The sequence below is a fragment of the Cornus florida genome, unplaced genomic scaffold (assembly GCF_030987335.1).
Source record: "Cornus florida cultivar Cherokee Brave unplaced genomic scaffold, ASM3098733v1 CherokeeBrave_3.0.0_Hap2_Chr08, whole genome shotgun sequence".
NCBI classification, from domain to species: Eukaryota; Viridiplantae; Streptophyta; class Magnoliopsida; order Cornales; family Cornaceae; genus Cornus; species Cornus florida.
This window is the reverse complement of record NW_026775578.1, coordinates 58524072-58549424: the sequence shown is the minus strand read 5'-3', so window position 1 is coordinate 58549424 and position 25353 is coordinate 58524072. Positions and strand designations below refer to the sequence as shown.

At 37.1% G+C, this 25353-nt stretch overlaps 1 protein-coding gene across 10 annotated transcripts; it reads left to right on the top strand.

Moving 5' to 3' along the window:
- The first annotated feature begins 11841 nt into the window (after positions 1-11841).
- Positions 11842-24644, top strand: LOC132271794 (uncharacterized). Of its 10 annotated transcripts, none has more exons than XR_009469837.1 (8): positions 11856-12013; positions 12109-14924; positions 16954-17019; positions 18804-18869; positions 19132-19191; positions 20559-20852; positions 21315-23006; positions 23948-24639. XR_009469837.1 is itself a non-coding variant. In XM_059773274.1 (3 exons), exons 1-3 carry the CDS (start codon positions 20147-20149, stop codon positions 21354-21356), a joined length of 642 nt encoding a protein of 213 aa, XP_059629257.1. In that variant the 5' UTR covers positions 19198-20146; the 3' UTR covers positions 21357-22654. The 10 variants fall into 10 exon arrangements, 2 of the variants coding, with proteins under 2 accessions (XP_059629257.1, XP_059629256.1); XR_009469838.1 differs by having other exon boundaries at positions 16951-17019; XR_009469835.1 differs by having other exon boundaries at positions 12109-14929.
- Positions 24645-25353: the final 709 nt, after the last annotated feature.

The following is a 25353-nucleotide window of genomic DNA, read 5'->3' as shown; positions in this document are numbered from 1 at the left end:
TACTGGTCTGTTGAGAACTAAATACAAAAACTACATGCAGGCAACAGTGGTGAAGCTTGTTAACAATGTATGCTCTACTACCCACAATCTGATTTTACTTTATACGGATCACTCTTTTTGCAGCACATCCCTGAGGTCCATCATAAATTAGAAATTGCCATGTTTAAAAATTCCTATTACTAGTGAAGTGTAATTCCTATTACTACTGAAGAGTAACATACCTATTGTAATATTTTTATTTTTTGCCATTTTACTAGTGAAGTAATATACCCATTGATAGGAATTTACAAGTAAATATTATCTAATATATATACCAATGATGAAAATCTACTAGTTAAAAACAAGTAGAATTAACTTAAGGGAGCAATAATAATCAAACTCAATGAAGCACGTCTAAATTCATTAAATAGTGGGGAGAACTCGAACAGCATAAATATATAGCTGGACAAAAGATAGAATAGGAAATATGTTCTTCTAGACAGCATAGTGCATGTCTTTGTGTGTGTGTACATTTTTGGGTCCTTTCCCGGACTTCTGTTTCTCTGTCTGGAGGAAACAAAGGGAAGCAGACAGAGAAACAGAAGTCCGGGAAAGGATGCAAATGCTGAGTTCACAACTCATTGATTCCATATCCAATTTGCATGAAGTGTTTACAAGTCGAATATTTGTTGCAATCTGTCGTGGATTCTGGGACAGAATGGGACAGGTAAAGAGAAAAATATACCCTCCTTTCCATTTCCAATGATGTTTGATTCTGATGTGTTTCACTCATGTTATTTTACTAGATTGTACTGAAATTTCTAGAGGGCAGACAGGAAAATCGTGTTTGGTACAATGGATCATATTATGCTCTTGGGGTAAGTGTGTTAGAAACCCGAATCTGCGTCAAATTTTGTTTAGACCCTTGTGTTTACCTATGGCTGAATTGTTTCTCCTTTGCCTTGTAGATTCTGGATGATACTTTTGCTTCCCAGATGTAGCGGTTAGTAGGAAATGCGCTGCAGGAGAAAGATATTGAGCGCCCTCGTTCAATAATTGAAGCACGGTCTATTCTTTGCAGAGACACAACAAATGCCACAGATACATCAACTTACTTGTATTTCTAGGGATGCATCTACATCATTGTCAAGAATCAAGCACATGAGCATAGTAATGTATTAAGTAGTTTTAGTTTGGAGTTTTTATTTTGATCTCTAGTATATTTATGTATGTAGTAACAATTCTTTTGTATTGCAACATTTTTTTCCCTTCACTCTCAATAAAATCTGTAAAGAGTTCCCAGGAAAAAGGTTTTCTGATTCTTGTATTTATACTAAAACTGCACTCTACTCACTTCTATAGCTTGAAGCTGAACACTTGATTAAAAGTGGTACTACTATATCTGAAGTTGGAACACAATAAATAAGTCGAAACAACCTAACCAAAACCTAGATTTTCTGCAAAAAAACACAGGTAAACTGCTGTCCTACCTTGCACTTCCACAACAACAACCAAGCCTTTTCATTCCGCCCTATTTAAAACCATAGACTCGGTCAATCCACATGCTACCATATCTTTCTTTACTAACTCTACCTATGTTAACTTTGGTCTTCCTCTCCCTATAATATTACCGTCAATGTGGACTATGGCACTTTTCCCCTAACACTTCCACCTATTTTAAATCCCAAGATTATTTCCTGCATCCATGAAAGCACTTCCTCCATCCCCTTCATGAATGAGAACATATCCTGTTTTTAGGCTTTTTGCACACTTCTATACGGGCTAAAGATTAAAAAGAACAGGATTAAATCAATGCATACTCTTCAGATTTCAACAAGGCTGAAAATGCTAGTGGTTTTAGTATTTCTTTTGCTACTGACATCCTTTTTTTTTTTTTTTTTTATAAGTAATAATAAATTTAAAAAGGCGTTCAAAAAGGGAACGCGTCCCAAAGACATAAGAGAAACCGGAATCTAAGGCCCCAAGGAATCCAAAAAAGAAATTAAAACATCAGAAGAGGAACAATAACTTCTGTTCACATAACTGTAGAGAGAACGAATAATAAAAAGTTTCAGTGTCGCTGTAGACGACTCCTTTCCTTCAAACATTCTACTATTTCTCTCCCTCCAAATACACCACCAAATACAATGTGGTATAGATCTCCAATAGTCACGAACACTCCTACTCACACGACAACCTCTCCAAGCATAAATCAACTCCTTAGTAGAACGTGGCATTACCCAAAACATGCCAAATAGCCCAAGAATAAGATTCTAGTAGTCGTGCGCTACAAAACAATGCATTAGGAGATGATTGACTGAGTCCCCATCCTGCTTACATATGCAACACCAATTAACAAAATAATTTCTTCTTTTCCTCAAATTATCGATCGTCAGAATCTTATCCCAAACGGCGGTCCATACAAAAAAAAAGCCACCCTAGTAGGAGCCATAGAGCGCCATATAGTCTTCCATTTAGACAAACATAAGAACAAATACCTTACTTCAAAACGACCATGAGAAGACGAAATCCAAATCAAGTTGTCATAACCCCTGCCAACTCCTTCCTACCGATACAAATGATCCAGGAAAATGTTCACATCTTCCAACTCCCAATCCTGAAAAAAACGCCGAAAAAGAACATTCCACGTAATTCCACTATTATCAAGCTGATAACAATTAGCTACGATGGCATATTTATCAACTGTAATACTATATAATCTGGGAAAAGTACGACATAAAGGCTGATTCCCACACCAAAGACCTTCCCCAAAACGAACGCAACTACCATCACGAACTCTGAATCTAACATGAGAAAAAAAGGCATCCCATCCTTTCCGAATGGATTTCCAAGCCCCAACTCCTCCCGCAATAGAAACCGGACGTGTAGTCCATCCGCCAACATCATCCCCATACTTGCAGGAAACTAATCTACGCCAAGGGCGATGTCATTCCTTCCCATATCTCCACAACCATTTGCCCATAAGAGCTTGATTAAAAGGAATCAATCGTCTAATACCGAGACCCCTCAGTTTTATAAGCTTGCAAACTTGCTCCCATCTAACAAGGTGATACTTGAACTCTTCTCCCCTTCCTCCCCAAAGGAAATTCCTTTGAATTTGTTCAATTCTATTAGCAACGGAGCATAGAATTTGGAACATAGAAAGAAAATAAGTGGGAAGGCTTGATAAAGTGCTCTTGATAAGAGTAACTTTACCCCCTTTTGACAAATATTGCTTCTTCCAACCTGCCAACCTCTTTGCATACCTATCAATCACAGAATCCCAACTCCCCACTAATCTGGGAGAAACCCCTAGGGGTAATCCCAAGTAAGGGATAGGACAGGAACTCACCCTACACCCAAGAACTGCAGCTAGAGAAGAGATGTCTTGAACATTCCCAACTGGAACAAGCACACTCTTGGCCACATTAACCTTTAGCCCGCAAACTGCCTGAAAGCAAGCTATAATGCATCTCAAATATCTAAGTTGAGACACATCTGCATCACAGAAAACCAAAGTATCATCTGCAAATAACAGATGAGAAATCTCCACCTAATTTGCAATATCTCTTCCCACCCGAAATCCCTTGATGAGACCAAGATTCTCTACCCGACGCATAAGTCTGCTTAAGCCCTCCATAACAATAAGAAAAAGAAAAGATGACAATGGATCACCTTGCCTTATACCCCAAGAGCACCTAAAGAAACCGGCTGGAGAACCATTCACAAGAATTGAGAACTTAACAGACGAAAGACATGTCTTAATCCATGTCCTCCATCTACTGCCAAACCCCATTCTTTGAAGCAAATAGAGAAGGAAATTCCAATTTACATGATCATAAGCTTTCTCAATATCAAGTTTACATAGAACTCTAGGAACACCATTACGCAACCTTGAATCCACACATTCACCGGCGATAAGAACTGAATCAAGAATTTGCCTTCCTCCACAAAGGCATTCTGGGAATCTGAAATAATCCCATCCATAACTTCTCGGATTCTTTGAGCAAGCACCTTAGCTATGAGTATGTAAATACAACCCACTAAGCTAACAGGACGAAAATCCTTAGTATCTAAAGCACTTCCCTTCTTAAGGATGAGGGCAATAAATGATGCATTAAGCGATTTCTCAAATACACCTATAGAATGAAACTCCTGAAAGGTACTCATCACTTCATTTCTCACAACCGCCCAACTTTCCAACAAAAAACGCATAGTAAACCCGTCAGGCCCTGGGGCTTTATCCCCATTGCAACTGGATAAGGCCTTTAGAACTTCTTCTGCAGTAAAAGGAAGCTCTAACCCATCTCTCTCCATCTCAGAATTAGCCTCAAAAGGAAGACCATCAAGCTTGGGTTGCCAACCTAAAGGTTCTGTATAAAGCTTCTGATAAAAAGAAACGATCCCGCTACACACCTCTTTCTCCCCCCACAACTCCACGCCTTCTACCCCTATACAGCCTATGTGATTACTCCTTCTATCGGCATTAGCAAGTCTGTGGAAAAATTTTGTATTACGGTCTCCCTCTTTCAGCCAAAGAGCCCGGGATTTTTGTTGCCACGAAATCTCCTCCATACAAGAAATCTCAGCAAGAACTGCCTGACAGGAAGCTCTCCTAGTACAAAGAGACTCCACATTCCCACCCGCCTCCTCTAACCGATCAATCTCAGAAAAATCAGCAAAGACTCTGTTCTTCCTCCATTCAAGGTTCCCAAAAACATCCTTATTCCATTGCTTAAGAGCGAGTTTGAAAGCTCTTAATTTCTGTGTTAATATGAAGCTGGGCGCACCTATAACGATCGCTCCCTCCCACCATGAACGAATTGTCCCTTGGAAGTCCTCCATTCTCAGCCACATATTCTCAAAACGGAATGGGGTTTTCCGAGAACACAAACCCCCACAATCCAAAACTAAAGGAACATGATCAGAGGTAACCCTTTCTAATACCGCCTAAACAACATCCGGGAATTTTCTTCTCACTCCCTGGAGATCAAAAATTTATCCAATCTTGAGAGAGTAATTGGGTCTCTAGATCAATGAGAAGGTGCTCATCAAAAAAGTCAGAAAATTGATCCATGTCTATGGACCTTCTTCCCCCGTAGACCTCTCTGACGGGAACCTCTCTGACGGGAACCTGACTGAATTGAAATCCCCACCTAAACACCAAGGTAAAGAGCACAGACCTTGAACGTGGCTTAGTTCCTCCCATAAAATAGGTCTCTCAGTATCAATGACCGGTCCATAGACCCCAGAAAAGACACATTTGAAATTATCCTCTTCCATTTGAAACTCACAAGAAACAGAAAATCTCCCCTTCCACACATTCATTCTGGACAACCACCTACTGTCCCACATAACTAAAATACCACCCGAAGAGCCTATAGCATCCAAAGCCTCCCATTCCACAAACCTTCCTCCCCACAAACTTCTAACCACCCCGTTAGTAATGGATGTCATCTTAGTTTCTTGCAAACAAACAACCTGGGCCCCCATTTCCTTAAAGCTACCTTCACCACCCTCCTTCTATTCGGGTCATTGAGACCACGAACATTCCATGTAACGATTTTTAGCTTCACTAAAAACCAGTTGAGATTAACTCCCCTCCCCCCTTCTTCAAACTCCTGCTCCTAGTCCTGCCCCTTTCCATCACCACGCCTTTCTTCTTATCGTAGTTGACGTCAGAGATGAGATTCTTAATCTCGTGAATCCCTTTCCAAGACGATATGGGCTTCGTGTTTATAACTTCATTAGTGACTGCTATCTCAGTTTCAGTCACAATTGCTTGAAGAAGAGATAAAGTCTGAGCATTATTACCTTCTGAAGATACACCAAACAACTCACTAGTAGCTCCAATGTTATCAACCACCCAATGTTAGAGTCATCCATCAGCCAGGGTTGAAGCTCATTAAAACAGACCTGTTGGGTAGACCCCAAGTCATCAGCCAACTCCTCTTCAATTTTTCTATCATGTTCATAAACAGAATCTAAATCTGTAACATAATCACCCAACCCAACAAAACTGCCAACCTCATTCTCCTCGTCCGGTGCAAAAGGCATACATTTGAGACCTTGCAACGCAGCATTTAGTCATAGCTCTTTGAACAGAGCTACAGCCTCATCATTGGACAACTTAAACTACAAATCTCTTCACACACAAACCGTTACTCCTTCAGAGAGATCATTGACTTCACTGCAACAATGACCAATTGGCCAGGAGAAACTTCCTTGCCATTTAACTCAGAGTTCAAAAGTGGCAGCCCATCCATCTTCTTTGTAACAGCTGCATCACCTTTCATCACCTCACAGGAAGGGGTAGAAGAAGAGGATGGTGGATCAGAAGAGGGACTCTGAAGATCTAAAGACATACCTGTACTGTTAGAAGAAACCCACTTCTGCTTTTCTTTTCTTGACCACCGAACTCCATGAGAGCCCTCAGACAGAGATCTAGTGCTTCCCCTTGGCTGTGGATTAACAGATGTGTCAGCGCAACAATGAGAATGACTAAACCACTTGTCAGCAGGTCTTACACCAGTCTCGGCAACAGAAAGTTCCATCCACCTCTTCTTCGCCGGCGAGTTCCAGATAGTTCCGGAAAAGCCATTGAAGCGTGGGCTCTGCGAAGTACTTATATCATGAGAGTGAGGTGGGTTGGGCTTTGATTTAAGAAAAGAAATGGGCCCCCGCGTAACCTTAGTCATTGGGTTGCTCAAATGGTGCCCATTACGCTTGGGCTTTGTCAAGATAAGAGAAGTGGACTTCTCATTCAGGACTGATATTGATAGCTGATTGCTGGGTCCCAATTAACGGCCCTTTTAAACTTCTGAGTGTTGTGGGTGAGCCCATTAGAAGAAAGCCCATGACGTGCATCGGTCCAAACTTAAGCCCATCCGTGGCTAATGCATAAGTGGCTCCATTAATGCCACGATCATTGCCACGTGTTTGATGATTTTTGAAACGGGTGAACCGAGACAGTGGGCGCTGATCAAGGGCATGATTGATACGACTCCTGGATCTACCCTTTATACACACTTCCGGCGCGTGGACACGTAATTGGCTCTTTCCTTTGAGGTCCTGACGGACCTGTAAATTCCGGCGACCTCCTTTGGTGATCGCTTCAACACGCGGCATGTAAGAACTCTCCCCAGCACCATAGTAAGACTTCGGGAGGATACGAGGTGTAACTTCCTCAATCAAAATAACCTTAAAGGCCACTCTTTGATCCTCAACAAAAACATGCTCCGGCATCGTTTTTCCGGCAGAAACATAGAGAAGGATTCTCTCTCCGCTCACCGCCATATCCGCCTCAACACCTCTAAATCCACCACATAAATTTCCGATTTCTTCAAATAACTTATAACGCCTTAGGTGAAGGGGCAAGCCAAAGAACATTACCCTCCGTATGCTACGATCTTTCACTGCAAAACATCCAACCGCGAAATACCAAATGTCGATGGATAGTAATGCATCACCCCATCTTTTCCTCCTTTCATCCAGAACAGAACCCTTAAAGCCTCATGCTCCGACGAAAACCTGAACAGAAAAAGATTGTCGGGAAGGGAAAAAACCTTCACTCCGCTTGAAACCTTCCAAACTTTCGTCGCCCACGCCTCAATCCCTTCAATACACCCCACATCTCTATCAAAGCGACCAACCAAGCATGATCACAAGACAGATTCACGTTCCTTGATACTTTGATGATCAACCCTAAAGACCAGAATCACCGCCAATGGAACAACTTTTGATATCACCATTGAAGTTGAGACGAGGTAAGGTCGCAACACTAAAATAGGAGCGATGCATAACAGAAATCCATGCCAAAGAGCCAAGATCCAACAGCATAGAACATAAATGAAAACGGCTGACGCCGGAGTGAAAGACTCCGGCGTCAAAAAAAGAAGAGAGAGAAGAGAGAAAAGTCAAACATGGTCAACAGACATCTTATGGCCAGCCACCTAAAAAGCTGAAAATGCATGCTTATATGTTTGTCATCAAATCTGCACTATATCAGTCATGTGTCCTATGGTAGGTATAATAATAATTTGTCTAAGATATCTTTGAAGTGTAACAAGCCTCACTAAAATACAATAGTTCTCTAACAGATTTTACACCATCATCTCAATTCTCAAACAACGAACAAAACGAACGTCATCATTAATTCCATTAAACCAACTCCAAGGTCCACAGTGAATATAAAAAGCCTTTTACTTGGTTTATTCACAAGAAAATATACGGGATGTTAAGTTATTTTATATTTTATTCTCACTTTCCTAACAAATCAAGCATACGAGTCTTAATTTCCTATCAAGTTAAAATGACAAAGAAGAAGCAAAGATTGTGTTAGATACAAAAAGCTTATCACGGTGAAAATCACAAAGAAAGGCAATTGTAACTAGGTGCTACCGTGGTACATTTGTCCTCGCTCGCTGGTCTTTTCCCCTAAAAGAGTCTTAAAGAAGCAATATGCAGTGAAAATTCTAAGGAACAAAAATAGAAAATAAGTTCAAAAAGGAAACAACCGTTACTGTTAGAGTCAAAAGCCAAAATCCACACTGGACCAATAAATGAAAACTTATAGGATGGTTGAGAAATGGAAATGATTCAAGCAAGTGAGCAACTATGCCTTTTATGTTTTTTTTTTACTTCCTGTAAATCCTTTTTATGTTCTGCACATGTTGAACTTCCTATTACTTTTCCTCTTTTTTGCAGCACTATGAACAAATTAAGTTAATTTGTTCCTATAAGAAGTATATTAGAAAAAGACTAAGAAGACCTCCAATTTCTATTCTTTTGGAACACTAGAAAATTGATACATACACTAATCATCTCATACTGCGGATAAATTGATTATATAGCTTCCAAAATTTAAGATCACAAAAAGGCATGCCCTTGTTAGCATACTCAAAATATCTACTTGATTCAGCTTTCCCATGAAAGAAATGAAAGCATACTACGTTGTAGTAAAACTCTTAAAGTGCTAAACAAGGTTCTTCACTCTCTGAATGAAGATTCTTCAAGTACATTGACATTCACAAAATCATCTACAAACTCACAAGTTATCTACTTTTCTTTCTCTTACTGTGATAAATAATTTTTCATTAAAAACCCAAAATGGGTACTCAATTTGTGAAATCCCAACTCTGACCAAGGATTTTAAGGTACAAATAAATGTACCTGTTCATAAAGTTTTAAGCCTTGTAAGAATCTCATTAAAAAAGAGCACATACATGGTTAATTATTAGCTTTTTGAACCTGATCGCCACTCCTTTTGCTAAAAAACTTTATGATTACAAGAAACTAAAAACCATCAACCCAATAGAGACCTCCCATAGTTTCATATGAAACAACTATCAATAATTTCATTCCCAATAGAAATTAAAAGCAGTGCCCTCTACCAATTTCCACATACACATACATAAAACATGAATACATATGTGTGTGTATGTGTGTATATATATATATATGGAGGGATAAGATTTTCAAGAGCTCTTTGAGACTGGTGGTTAGACTCTGCTATTAAATTCCTCAGAATCTTGTACATTTTTTCTATGTTTGGAGTGACGTCGTCTCGCAAGGGCGTTTGTGGGTGAGACATGCCAGGATTCCCTTAAAAAGGTATTTGACATCTGACTTTTGAATATCTTCTTGTCCTCTATCTAGACTACTGTCATAGAGGATAGCTACGAACAATTTGGGAAGGATGGGAATATTCATGCCTAGTTGGTTTGCATCTATAAGAGGGGCTGAAAGGAGAACACTTAAACATATTTCCACCATTGTGTGGGAGGCTGGTAGCTCAAGAGTTATTTATATGGTTTTCTCTGCCTGGAAGACTTAAGGTTATGCCTAGGCTTGTCACCTACAGATTCTCTTCTTGAATGCTGCAAGGAGGCAGCGGTAGTAAGACAGATTATCAGGCATGCCAACTGATGCTTTTATGTCTGATATAGAGTGTTTAGTAGAAGTGAAATAGGCACACCTTTGAGGATGTGGAGATCTATGTTCATAGGCTTAAGAAAGCTATGTCAGATAATTTCCATTTTAGGATATCCGGAGGATTTCCGAACTCTTCAAACCTTTTTATGGACTTTTTAGGAATTTGAGTTGTATAGGAGTCTATTTTATCAACTCTTACATACTTTGAAAAAGAATAGTACTATTCATGCCCCTGTTCTCTTTTTGGGTCATTATCAGTAAACCAGTAAGTCTTACAACAATCCAGAGCTTCAAGAACTAAAAATTTGCTCCCAATTTACAAAATATGATGTTTAAGAAATTCAAAAGAGAAACATGTTCATATACTTAAAAAATTCCAAGAAATGAAAGGTTAACATATACAAAACCCAACAATAGAATTATTCTTTTACCTAGAAATCAATAATTTAGACCATTCAGATTAGTTCAAGTTCAGGCTTCCCATGCATAATAACAAAATAACACAACAGGCATCTCTAAAAACAGAAACAACACAAGAGATGTTAAACAACATACCTGTCGTTTAGAAAAGCTTGGTAAGAGCTGTCAATCCGGCAGCAACAATGGCAAGCGGCCTCCTAAGAAATCCCAATCCTGCAATTGCCAAAGCACACTCATACTAACACAAACACGTGCATATAAATTGAACACTCCTTCGCGTCTTTCTACCACGTGTATAAATACAGAGAGAAATAGATTGTAAACAAACCTAACAGCAGCGGTCGTCTGCAAATCGCCGAACACACCTTCGCGTCTCTAATGGAGGATTCCAGACTTAGGGTTTCTTCTTTAGGGGTTAGGGTTTGCTCCTATGGCCAACTGAAAGAGGCTTGATGGAAAGAGGGAAAAACATTTTCACAGGTAAGGGCTTCGAGAAAGAGTGATGAACAAACGATCTAGCTATGGAAATCAGCAAACTGGCTACAAACAAGCCTTCTATCCGAACCGCTGTACCTAAAGAACCACTCACCTTCTCGGTCGGTGTGGAGCGATAGTTGATATCGATAATAGTAGGTCGCATCAACACAGAAAGGAAGCCTCCGGCACCCATACATTAAGGTGAGCCTCATTGCTTTTCGTTCCGTATGTGACGGGAGGAGAAACTCCGATTTCAGCTTCGATCAACAAAGACGGATCCCAACCGACCAGATCTGATCTTCATCTTCGATCCGACTCAATCTTATTAGGAAACGAAGTTACAGAACCAAGTAGGAGTACTGCTTGAGAGTTAGAAGAGGATCGAGAAAGTCTTGCCTAAAGCCTGATTTCGATCACGCAGTGAGTATTTGTCCTTTCCCTTCCCTTCTTCTCCATTAAGAGTCCTAAGTTATCGATTTCTTGTTCAATTTCTTTGGTGTAAGCCCGAAGTTTTACATCGTAGTGCTTCTCTTCTCCTGCGTTTGTCAATAATTTTGTTAGTTTACTCCGGCGTTTGTCAGTAATTTTGTTACTTTACTCCAATCTCTCAGTATGCAATCTCTCAGTAAATGGACAATCAAATGGTAACATTTGATTCTTTTATCAAATTTATGAAGTGTATATTACTTTATACATACAAAAACATGTAAACGATGTGAGATAATCTATTCAAAACGCATTAAAATGCCAAAATTTTATTTTCAAACCATATAATTTTGCATTCTGATTGCATTTCCATTCACATTCAACAGAAATTTCACCATTCATATATAATTTTTGCCTTTGCTGTTATTATTAGATCATGTTCATGTTTTTTTTTTTTTTTTTTGGTAGATAAGGATAATTTTATAAAGAAAATATGCAAATTACATACAGAAGTTATAAGAGAGGCTGGTCCACAAACCGTGGACAGCCCACTCGCAAGAACCTTTTACAACCCAAAATAGTAAGCCCAGTATTTAGATCCAGTATAACACAAAGACAATGATAGTCTAAGACGATGAAGACTATGTTTGTCTAAGGAATACCCACAACCGGTGTAAAACAAAAGGGTGAGATCCCTAATCCGCGCGATCAGGAGGCTCCGGAGGAGGTTTGATGAACGCCGGCAAATTCCACTCAAGCTTAAGCCTTCTTGCACATGGTGAGTCTTTAACCAAAGTAGTTAACAGCTTTTGCCTAACAAGATCAGTAATTTGTTTGAAGATTGTTAGCTGATTGTGCTTCTGATTTTTGAAGATTCGGTCATTGCGCTCTTGCCAGATCTTGTTAATTGTTGTGGATAACACAAGCTTGTTGACTGAATTCTTCAAATTTTTACTTGACCAGCGAATCGACAGTTGATCAACCAAATCACTCCACCGAGAAGGGGAAAAGTAGAAATTGCACTTGTTTTGGAGAGCGATCTAGATTGGGCGAGTAAAAGAGCAAGCAAAGAACAAGTGATCATGGGTTTCATCAACAAGATTGCAAAGATGAAGTGTCTCATACTTGCTCTATCAAGGGTGGAAAGTCTTCTTTGTACTGCAAGCCACAAGGTAAATTTGCATCTTGGGATGGAGAGGTTGTTCCAAACCAGGTGTTGCCAATGTTTTGGATGACTGTGCGCCCCGAGCCATGCAATTGTGTGAGATAATAGGTATTCAAGACACTGTCAATCTAATTATGATTAGTTTATTAATTATGTAATCACTAGCCTATTTAAAGAAGTAGCATACTATGATCAATTTGTTTAATGGACGGGCACTTATAACACGTCACATAAAACAGACACTGTCAATCTAATTATGATTAGTTTATTAATTATGTAATCACTAGCCTATTCAAAGAAGTAGCATACCATGATCAATTTGTTTAATGGACGGGCACTTATAACACGTCACATAAAACAGGACACAATATGATGGTAATATCCCGTTTAATATATTTTTTTATTAACTTTGTTTTGTAATTGATTAGGTTCTCTTGGTTGTTCTCATTGTAGATTTGTTGGCATAGCTTGCAGTGCTATTGTGCAAATAAATAAATAGGTTTTTGATATGAATTCGTCCGTGGAGTCGAACTAGGCATGGCTTCCTAAGAACTTAGTGGATGTGATTATAGACAACTTAGATTCGCAATCGGACTATGTTCGCTTTGGTACAGTCTGCAAACCATGGCAATTTGTGACAGTGGAGATCAACGTTAAATATGTTAAAAATAAATGCTACACACAAGTTCCATTGTTGATGGTCCCTACAAAAGATAATAGTGAAGAAACAGGCCGTCTATTCCAAGGGCGGATATAAGGATGGGCTATGGTGGGCTTAAATCCACTCCAAAAAAAAAAAAATTTACTATACTAATTTTAGCCCACCTCAAAAAACAAAAACAAAAAATATTAATACAATTAACTCATCCAATCAAGCTCAAGTCAACTCAACCTCCATACTAAAATAAAGGCACAAGCCAAATAAGGACAGGGCCGGCCCTGACCCAATGTGACAAAGGCAGTCGCCTAGGGCCTCAAAATTTATAGGCCCATGGATGATAGGTCACCAAAAAGACAAAATATTTTTAGAGCAAATCATTTCAGCCTCCCCCAATCGCCTCCATCTCTATTCTCGTTCGACTCTGAACTTGCCCCCTCCCCAATCACCTCCATCTCTATTCTCATTCGACTCCTCCATCTCTATTCTCATTCGACTCTGAACTCCCCCCCCCTTTCTGCAACTGCAAACTACATAATCTACAAGAATCAAAAGTTCAAAACCCATATATTTCAATTTATCTATCTGTTTGCAAGAATCAAAAGTTCAAAACCTATATTACCTATATCAAAACCCATATTGCTTATGACATGATGTTGGATTGTTCACGGGAAAGAGGTGCAAAAGCAATCTTACCATGGCTGAGTGATTTAGACAGCCAGTAGCTCATTTGATCATGAAGGACATTCATCCAGCTGACACTGATATGAATCATTAGATTTTGTTTCTCAAGCAGCTCATTTCAAAACAATGCACCTGCGAGATTGAACTGTACTACTTTCCTCTCAACGACCAGTGATTTTTGTTTGATTTTTTCCTTTTAGTTTCAGTTTCTTTTTCCCTTTTGAGATGTTTCCACCTCAAGTGTAATGGACAATAAATTACATATTTGTGTAAGACGAGAGTTGGTCATGTGATGTCTCACACGGGGAGAAGTTGCTGGCACTTATAATGGAATGTCTCCTACTTGTAGATGAATTTAAAAAATGGTGAACAAGGAGAGTGTGCGAAATGGATAGTATCTACATGAGACGGATCTTGACAGATGGTATTAGAGCCGATCTTTAGCCGAAAATCAATTAGTGTGCTCAATCTCGTGAGGGTTAGGCTAGCGAGGATGTTGGGTCCTAAGTCTTAAGAGGGGGTGATTGTGATGTCCCACATAACTCTACTTGGCCCCTAAAAAACTAAAGAAGAAAATGCTATATAGTTGTGACTGCCAAGTAGTATACCACTCTTTTGCAGTAAACTCGGTTTAGATTTTCATTTGCTTTCCAGGGCAACCAGTGACTCAATTTGTAGTTAAACTGCGATTGTACATACCATGTAAAATAAGCAATTAATCAAGAGGAGGATAAAAGAGTTTTTTTAACGATAAAAGTGATGAATTCTCTACATTTAATCACAGGATGATATAGTTTATGGAGATTGATGAAAAGTCAAATGTCTTTCAATTAACTGAGGGCTCATGAGTATACAAGACGGGTTAAGCTTAAAGAACTCCCAATAATGGGCCTAATCCATCCAAGCCCAATTTAAATTGCTTTTCTGAAGCCCACATAGGGTGGAAGGTCTCGTAACCATTGGCATATTAGGTCTATTTAGCAAAGAGAACCCATCTGACAATGGATGGCCGAGATTTCATACATCCGATTCCAGTTCATCTTCACCGTCCAAAACTAGGGCAAAACTCGACCTCATCAATCCTTTCGCCTTTTAAACACTCCTTACTCCAAACCTCACTCTCTCTGCGCGGAAACTAGGGTTTTGTTCATTCGTGAAGAACGAGTTGACCTTCACTTCGCGGTAAGGTTTGTCTCTAAATCCATGGATAGTCTTTGTTTACGTGCCATTCAATTGGGTAACCTTCAAGTTTATAATATGATCGACTGAAGTTTTCACTGAAACGTTTCATTTTTAAAATTTTCACTAATTTCATCTGTTCTAACCTCCACTTTTCAAGTCATTTTATGTTGGATTTGCTTTTCCTCTGCTTTTTCAATAATGTGGAGACATCGATTTATTTCCATACATTTCACATATGAACGTGCTTTTATTTGTGTGTGCGTAACTGTGTATCTATGCATGTTTTATTTATATACTCTGAACTTGCCCTCTCTATCTGCAACTGCAAACTACAAAATCTATAAGTATCAGAAGTTCAAAACCCATATATTTCAGTTTATCTATCTGTCTGCAAGAATCAAAAGTTCAAAACCTATTACCTATATTAAAACCCATATCGGCATATCATTTTAGATTGTTCAAAAAATTAAAACCCATATCTTTCAGTTTCCATCGCCCACTGTTCTAGTTCGGGTTCGCCGTTAGCAAACTTTAACTGCTGGCCCGTTGTCTCTCAACTCTCGAGCAGGGCTAGCCATGGCCCAAGGCGACCGCCTCAAAATTTTGAGGCTCGTAGAGGATAGAATTTTTTTTTTTCTAAGTTAGGACAAGTCTTGGTCGCCTTGGGCGTCAAATTTTGAGGCCCACAGGGGATGATGGAAAAAAAAAAAAAAAAAAAAAACGGAGCATTAAGTTAGGGCAAGTTTCAGACGACACAATCTGCCTGCGTCCTGGTGAAAAGGTATGTTCATCCTCTCTCTCTCTCCTCTCTCCATTTGCATGAATCGATCTTTTATATATGTTTCTTTCTTTCGTTCAACTCATCATTTGATTTGTGCTAACTTTGGTTCGTTTGATTCGGGCCTTTACCTTTGTTCCAATAGTGAAAAGTAGCTTCCAAACTAGGGTTTTTTGTGTGTCACTGTGTGTGATGGCTATCAAAAGCTGAATGAATGTATTATGGTTCTCTTAGTATTTTAATAAATGTGTGCCTTTCTACATGGGTCTTTCATGGCGATCGAGTCCATAATCTATGGCAGACACTTTTTTTTTTCCTCTCCCTAATTCCACTCCAATCTCACAACAGCAGCAATCATACCCCTTTTCCTCATAAGTTTTTGCATTTTCACATTCAATCCTATGAAAATTAAGGATCCCTTCTAGTGGGTTGAGCCGTTGAGGTAATAATTAACTTTTTCGATCTCTAAATTATGCTCATACTTAAAAGTGCCAAATTTAGGTTTTTTTTTTTATATTTTATTTTTATATGAAGATACATCCCACCATTATTGATGTTATTGGAAGTTGGCTCGGCTAGAATTTCAGTTAATAATACTGTCAAAGCACTTGGCAACAGAATGTACAAACACATGGAAATCAAGAGCAGGATTTAACAAAAAAAAAGTTAATGGTTTTTTCTATTAATTTGCACTGGTCTTCTGTAGCAATGATCAATCAATCACTGCTACTAAAGTTGATTCCTCATCCTGAAATCAAGAAAGGGGTAATTGGCTCCCAAAAAACACACACATAAAGTGTAGTTAATATAAAGAGTGAAAGACAAAAATATATATGATAGTGGATGCCACATATAACCTAAAAGTCCCACTACTACCTCAGCATTACAAGTTCAGCCTCTTATATATACAGTCACCTCATCTCCACATATTTTTGTCATCTATAGTCATCAAATTTTAGCAGCTATATAAACAATGAATGTAAAAAAGAAGCTGCAGGTTTTTGTTCCCCATTTCCACTTTTGGACTTTATTTTGGATGCTCTGTTTTGTCTTCTCTCCTCTCCTTTAGATTCTAGTGAAAACTCCAGCCAGGAGATCATTCGACCAAACTGCTTGATTTTAGATTTTTATTTTTTATTTTTTTTATTATTATTATTTTTATTGTATGATCGGCAATGCTTAGTTATTATTGTTTCTGTTTGATTCTCTATCCGTTTTATGTTAATTGTGATCTTTTTCACATTCTAGTAGGACACTCTTCTTAGGATCTCGTGAGGTTATTTGCCTTGAACTTGAATCAAATCATTGCATATTGAGGTAATATATATTTTCTTTAAACAAAGCAAATTATTATTATTATTATTTTGAAGTCTAGTTTTATGTTGATTATGGTTCATGTTATTTAGATTTCAAGAGATTTCATTATGTCTACAAGAAAATTTGAATCTGGGCATGAAAAAAGGAAAAAAAAAGAAAAAAAAAAGAAAGAAGAATTGTTTCAATCTCAAAAGGGAGATAATCTTAAGTTTTTTAGGAGCAATACACAAATAGAGAGTTTAGTTGAAGATTCGGTGAATGAAGAACATATGAATGCGAAAGCAAATGAAGAAAATCTCAATAAACATGAAGATTTAATGAATGAAGATTATAGGAAGTTAGTCAATGAACATGAAGATTTAATGAATGAAGATTATAGTTATTAGTTAGTTGTCTTATGCACAATGCACATGCGCACAATTAAATTAGCTATAGAATTTGTAAACATCGTGTGAAAATTTCGCATTCTTATAATTTTTTTTGCGCGTGTGAAACTTGAGGGCCTCACATTTGAAAGTTTGCCTAGGGCCTCTCAAAATATTTGGAATCTTAGGTCCGGCCATGCTCTCAAGCTTGCCCCCCTTTATCTCTCTGCAACTGCTAACTTGTATGTATGGTTTTTGTTTTAATTTTTTTTTCTAAATCAACTAATCAAGGTCTGTAAATACTGTAATTCTTGTTTTGCAAACTAAATCCTATTTGGTGAAATTTTTTATGATCTTTTATATATATATATATATATATATATATATATATATTACAATATAAAGTAACAAAATTTGCGTTGCATTTTGAGGGAATCATTGCATTTCATTTTGAGGTAATCACTGTAATCTACATTTTATTTCAGTAAAACAAATATATATTTTTTATTTCTATAACTTCTATTTCTGTTTTTTTTTTTTTTTTTGTCAATTATGTCTACAAGAAAATTTAAATCTGGGCATGCAAAAAGAAAAAAAAAAAAACAATATGCATTGGACTGAATTGGATTAGAAATCTGCAGAGATTGAATCCGATACAATTTTTATCAACATGCCAAGCTTTTTGAAGATGGAAATCTTTTCTTTTCAAAACTAAAAAAAAAAAAAAATCATAACAAGAATTTTGACAAGCAAAAGTACTTAATATAGGGTAAAGCTCCAAAGTTACTTCTTGAAAATTAAAATACTTACAAAAAGTATGCTTTTGAGTGAATTCCATAGTGTTTGAAGGGGCTTGCCATGAACTACCTCACACTCTGCTTCCACTAGTACATTCTCAAATAGGATTAGTAAATTCTTCAAAAGAAGAGATAGGGTACTGAGTGGTGAATTGTTAAGAAATAAATTGGTAATTTTTTGAATTAATTACCCAAATAGAATTTTCTATGCCTTAATAAGTCAATTTTCTAAAGAAACATTGTTAATTAACTAAAATTGAATTAAACAACAGTTGATTTTGGTTGATAAATTTTGATTTAGCCCACCCCATTGAGAAATCCTGGATGTTTTGTTTCACATAGAAATACAATCTGTGTAATGCACGAAGGATATATTCAATCTTTCTGTCATATTTTATTTTCAAATTTTGGTTTTTGATTTTCTTTTGTTATTAGAATGCAGAATATCAGGATATTGATTTGTTAATTTTGAAGATTATCTACGGATAGGTGTCCAACATTTTGACTGAAAGCATAGTTGGATTGGGATGATACAAATAGTACTTAGATGGTAGTGTTTTAATTGTTATGAGTGAGATTTTGAAACCTCTTCCTCACAACTTGAGTGTTTTCTTATTTTTAGAGTTAGCATCGGGCCTTAACATTTAGCAAGAACAAGGTTTAAGAAACATGCCTCCTCAGTCATTAGGTAACAAACTCTTACTTTTTCTAACATTTTAATTGGCATTTTTAGCTATTGGTTATGTTTATTTATTCATGTTTTACATACTGATTTTTTGTTTTTGTTTTTGTTTGTACATACATATATATAATATTGTTATGATGTGATGCTCGAACAATTTATTAATGGGAATGAAAGACTTGGAGGTTTAGTTTCCAATTTCAGAATATATGTTTTACAAGTTTATTATCGTTTTTAAAAGTTTTCCTCTTTTGTCCTAATAATATAGGTCTCCTTTCTGAAAGAAGAGAGTTGATGGGAATGGGTGGAGTAAGGCAAAAGAAAATAGGTATTTTTTTTTTTTTTTTTGGCCTAGCTAATTGAATTATATAAATCCCTTTACCGTTGTTGGTTTTAAATGACCAATTGCGATAGGATGTCTCTTTTCAGTTTATCTTAATCAAATGTATATCTATGCAAGAGGATTACGTGATTCTAGATGAGGATGTTAATGTCAACGTTATAAGGATGTTGATGTCAATGTTGACTCTAGTGATGGCGACTGATGATATTGATAATATGTTGATGCACTCAAATTAAGTCAAAGCACTTAGAATTAAAGGTAATTTAGAGTTGAAGACATATTATTGAGCATAGTGTCTAATTATTTTAGATACAAGAATCTTTGGTCACTTCACACGCGATGTGTGTAATATGATTCATCTACTTGGGCTCTCTTCTTTTTCATTTCTCTAAACCCTAATTTTATCTGTGAAAAAGAAAAGAAGACTATGCAATTTTAATTTAACTTTATTAGTTTGAGCATTGATAGAGCTTCTGAAATGTTGAAACTAAAACAACAAAGAAGAGAGAGTCCACTAATAAGAATTACCCAACTTAGGACAAAATAAGCTCTGTCTTGACTAATATTGGCATGGGAGACTTCTATAGATGTGGACTTGTAGAGTGAAAGATATATGATTGGGGGCACAAAAATGTACGACAACTATGAACCAACGATAGGGTTGTGAGCTTTTGGCTTGTTTTATGCATCGGATCTAGGAAGTGTACAATGAAATGGAAAGCTCTGATGCACTTATAAGTTACAAACAAAGACAATAATTAATATTATATATTTATAACTTACTTTACTAATCTAATATGATACTAAGTATATCATACATATATATATATATATGTTTGTAACTTTATACTTAGACTTAGATATATTTTGATTTAGCCCACCCCATTGAGAAATCCTGGATCCGCCCTTGGTCTATACAACATCACCCATAACAAAATATATGATTTTCAAATACGGGTACCTTACAAAAAGAGGTGTTCTGGTTCTTTGTATGGTTTGGTTGTTCACTGTTGAAGAAAACGTGGGTGTAACTCTAATAAATCCCTTCTCTGGTTCTACCATTGGGCGTCCTCCCATTATGGACCTGCCAAATATCGTTGAATTACCTCTGGTTGAGTACCAAGTTTTCAAGGCTATATTGTCGGTTGACCCTGCTTTGTCTCCCGATGACTACATAGTTACTGCCATCTATGATGATTTCTGCCGATTGGCATTCTTTCAACCTGGTGACAAAGCTTGGACTTATCTAGAGAATACGAGGTTAAATTAATCTTTGATGTCATATATTACAAAGGCCAAATTTTTGTAGTAGATTATTATGGTAGAGTCATAATGATTGATGTGAATAGCAGGGACGGGGCAAGTAAAGATTCCCAAGTTGAAATAATTGCACCAAGGACCGAAGTGCATGCTGACCATACATATCTCGTGGAATCATCTAGTGGAGACTTGCTTATTGTGCAACGGTTTATGAAAGAAATAGGAGATGATTTACAACATGAAACTTCGGGCTTTGAGGTTTTCAAGCTGCTTCTACTGCCAAATAAGATGGGTGATGCTAAGCGGATTCGAGTGAAGAGCTTGGGTGGAGACACAATGTTTTTGTTAGATAGCCATTCTACTTGTATTTCAGCTTCAAACTTTAGGTAAATAATCTTCATCAATTTTAGTCTCACCTAAAGCCCTTTTTTTTTAAATCACACTGAGTATATTTTGTTTTCTTATTGTCCCTAATTTTCTATCTTTCACTGCAAAATTATTTATGTTATATTAACAAAGTTATCAATTTGGTGTTCAATTTCTTCGAGTAAAGTCTATAATTTAAAATCGCTAGTCTACTTGTTTTATACTATAATCCATTTTCCTAATCAACCGGTCTACCCGACCATATAGAACAAATCATATGGTTAAAATCTTCATCAATTTTAATCCTATTACAATTCACTCACCTAAACATGTCTAATTAAATTTGGTTCGGGTTACATTGTTTTGTTTTTGTTATGATTGGGGCTTCTTGTTATTTGGTTAGTAGGTAGATATTATTTTTTGTTCTGAAAACTCACTAGATTTTTTAATTGATTAGGTTCTCTTGCTTATTCTTATTGTAGATTTGTTGACGTAGGTTGCAGTGCTATAGTGCAAATAAATAAATGGTTTTTGATATGAATTCATCCGTGGAGTCGGACTGGGCATGGCTTCCTAAGAAGTTATTGGATGTGATTATGGACAAGTTAGATTCGCAATTGAACTATGTTTGCTTTGGTGCAATCTGCAAACCATGGCAATTTGTGGTAGTGGAGAACAAAGTTAAATATGTTAAAAATAAATGCTACACACAAGTTCCATTGTTGATGGTCCCTACAAAAGATAATAGCTAAGAAAGGCGCAGTTTATACAGCATCACCCACAACAAAATATATGATTTTCAATTACAGGTACCTTACAAAAAGAGGTGTTGTGGTTTTTCGTATGATTGGTTGTTCACTGTTGAAGAAAACGCGGGTGTAACTCTAATAAACCCCTTCGCTGGTTCTGTACTGAGTTTTCAAGGCTATATTGTCGGCTGACCGTGCTTTGTCTCCCGATGACTACATAGTTACTGCCATCTATGATGATCTCCGCCATTTGGCAGTCTTTCAACCTGGTGACAAAACTTGGACTTATCTAGAGGATGAGAGGTTTAATGTAATCTATGATATGTCATATATTATAAAGGCCAAATTTTTGCAGTAGATTCTTATGGTGGAGTCATAATGATTGAGGGACAGGGCAAGTAAAGATCCCCAAGTTAAAATAATTGCACCAAAGTGTATGCTGACCTTACATATCTCGTGGAATCATCTAGTGGAGACTTGCTTATTGTCCAACAGTGTATGAAAGAAATAGGAGATGATTTACAACATGAAACATCTGGCTGCAAGGTTTTCAAGCTGCTTCTACCGCCAAACATGAAGGGTTATACTAAGCGGATTTGAGTGAAGAGCTTGGGTGGAGACACAATGTTTTTTGGGGATAGCCATTCTACTTGTATTCAGCTTCAAAGTTCCTTGGATGCTAGCCAAATTCCATATACTGATAATTATTATATGTTTTTAGCTTACCCACCGTATGGGCGCCGTGATATTGGTATCTTCAACGTAGAGAATGGAAGCTTTGGCACACATTACATTCTTGATCCTTCACATAGGGAGAAGCTGCCTGCAATTTGAATCGTCTCAACTGTGCGTGGAAATTGAGTATAGACATGATTCTTTTGATTGCCTTTTGGTCAAAATCTAGTTTAATTTTGAATTAACATATCAAAAAAAAAAAAAAAAAAAATGAATTTCAATTTTATTACCTTGTTGTTGGCTTGTTTCTGCTTTGCTACTTGGCGAACTCCCCCATTCGGATACGCTATTTCACAGAATATCATGATTCTAATAATTATTGTGGTTGTTTCTCATAAGATGTGTTTTTGTGGTATGATAAATTTGTTTTTAGCTCATACTCCTGTTGTTCTCATAGCAAAGTGCACCTCAGCTATAAGCATTCAACTAAGTTTAACTGTAGCATGTTATAGGATCCCAAATAGGCTCACTTGCGTGCTGTAAGATAATTGGATTTGAGTTGCGTTGCTTTCCGGGGCCCCTAGCCCTCCAGCATGTGCTAGGTAACATAGACCTCTGACCTCAGTATCATGAATAATACTCTTTTTGCTGGGATACTTTTATACAACATAATCCATCTTTGCAACAGTTGTCCTGGTTGGTCCGTTTAAGGCTTAGTAAGACTGCACTATCTCATGTTTATTAATCAAGGTATGATATATATATATATATATATATATAGAGAGAGAGAGAGAGAGAGAGAGAGAGAGAGAGAGAGATATGTATGTGTATGTATAATCTGTTTTGCAAGTGCATTTGTTAGTTCACGAAGCAAAGATATGTGCTAGGTAACATAGAGCTTTGGCCTGTTTGCTTCTTGTTAATTATCTCTCTGTTCGTCGTTATTCGCATTTGGAACTCTATTGAATGTGTATTTTGTTAAGAACTGAAATCAGTTCAATGCCAATTTTAGTACATGGAGTTTGTTAGAACATTGTCACTATTTGTAAACGCTTCACTTATGCAACTCATTTTGTTCAAAACTGAAATCAGTTTAATGCCAATTTTAATTACGCTCTCTCTGCTTCCACTCGTTCCGGTCACAGCAACATAGCATTCTCCTTCAGCCCCACTGGCTGTCTCTCTCACCAAATCCTCTCTACTGCCTGCTTCAGCCACCACCGGCATAATGTATAATTTCGTTCTCCCTAGCCCTCAAAATTTATTGATCATATATATATATATATTTTTATCTTCCATCTCTGTTATCCCACTGAATTTAAGTCTCACTCCACCTAGAAGAAGAGATTACGTATAGCTTCCATCTCTATTTCTTGAGTTTGGTCTTTCTTTTTTCGAAAAAAAAAAAATCAAAAATAAAAATAATAATATTGAGTATAGACTTAGTTTCTTTTGATTGCCTGCCTTTTGGTCCAAGGTAGTTTTATTTTGAATTAACATATCACAAATAAAATAAAAAATAAAATAAAAATGTATTTTATTTTTATGGCCTTTTTTTTTTTTTTTTTGGCTTGTTTCTGCTTTTTGCTACTTGGAGAACTCCCCCATTCGGATACTCTATTTCACAGAATATCATGACTCTAATTGAGCACAAATCAGTTGCAGCAGTTGATCCCAATTTGTGATTGCAGTGTAGAATTTGCATTTAAGCTTGATGAATCTCCAGATTGGAGACACAAAACTGCAGTTGAAGAAAAGATGGTGGTGGGATTCAGGATGATTTTTGCATATATCGCATATGTTGTCATGGGTGGACATTAATCTGCTGTCAAGAGTGGATAATCTGGATTGGACTGCTAACCAGAGGTTGAGTTCCATTCTAGGGATTGTAAGGGGAGATCCAAACTAGATTGTGCCAATGAACTAGTGGTGCCTGCTCTGTGAGGAACATTGTTGTATGCCTGAAGTTAGACAGCCCATTTGGTGATGCCAGCCAATGCTTAGAATCCTCTCTAGAAGGGCAAGGAGGAGGGAGTTGTAGCAGCTCTGGTATGGCAGATGAGAGAGAATTGGGGAATGACCAAGATGAATTGTTGATGAAGGTGTCAAAATTAATTGAATCATTGAATCCTGCATTGTTGAGTGCTGAGAGGGAAACGAGTGCAAGGAGGACCACCAACGGACCAATAATCATGCCAAAAAGAAGTCTGTGAGCCACTGCCAATTCTGTGTTCGAGGAGAAGTAATATTTCTTGTAAAATATATTGAAGATGTTCATGTAAAACAAACAACTCATGAATATAGTAAAACTCTTCACTTGTACCCTTGTCAGTGGCCCTCTACTTAATTTTTCCATTTTTACCTCAAGAGGAGAGTGTGAATACTTGGTGATATTTTGAATAAGTGATACCCATTTGAAGAACTTGTGTCACTTTATTTTTTATTATTTTTTTTAAAAAATTACGTGGAGAGGCAAAAATACAATAGAATTACTGCAAATATCATTTTACTTACAACTCGTAATACAAAATGCAAGTTAAATTGTTTTTACAAGTTATTTCCATAGTTAAATAGTGTTTAAATTGTTGTTTTCATATATAACATTTGGGCATACAGGCTATTAAAAATAAAACCTACAACACTAGTAGCCATCTACCAAAATCTCATATGACATTAAAACGACCATTGTGTTGAAACTCTGCCGAATCTCACCAGGAAAAATAGACAATCTTTTTTTACCTAAATTCCCCAACTCTTACAATTACCTTTCACACCCAAAAAATAAAAATTAAAAAAAATCCCCAATTTGTTTCTTTAATCCCAATTTCCGCAACTAATTGTTCTACTCTCCAACTTTCTAAATCTTGGTTTCAACTACTAAACCTATCATTGCTTCTAATATAGCGTTTAAAAAAATTGAATTATTAACTAAGAACTGTGCCAGAATTGACTACAAGCAACTATCTGATTCAGACACGGCTGGTGTGGGCTGTAATTGAATCCACACCTAACATGTTTGAGTCAATAATCACGTTACAATTATTGTACAATAGCAGACTTGCCCATGCTACAAACTAAGATTTCTAGAAGAGTTCCA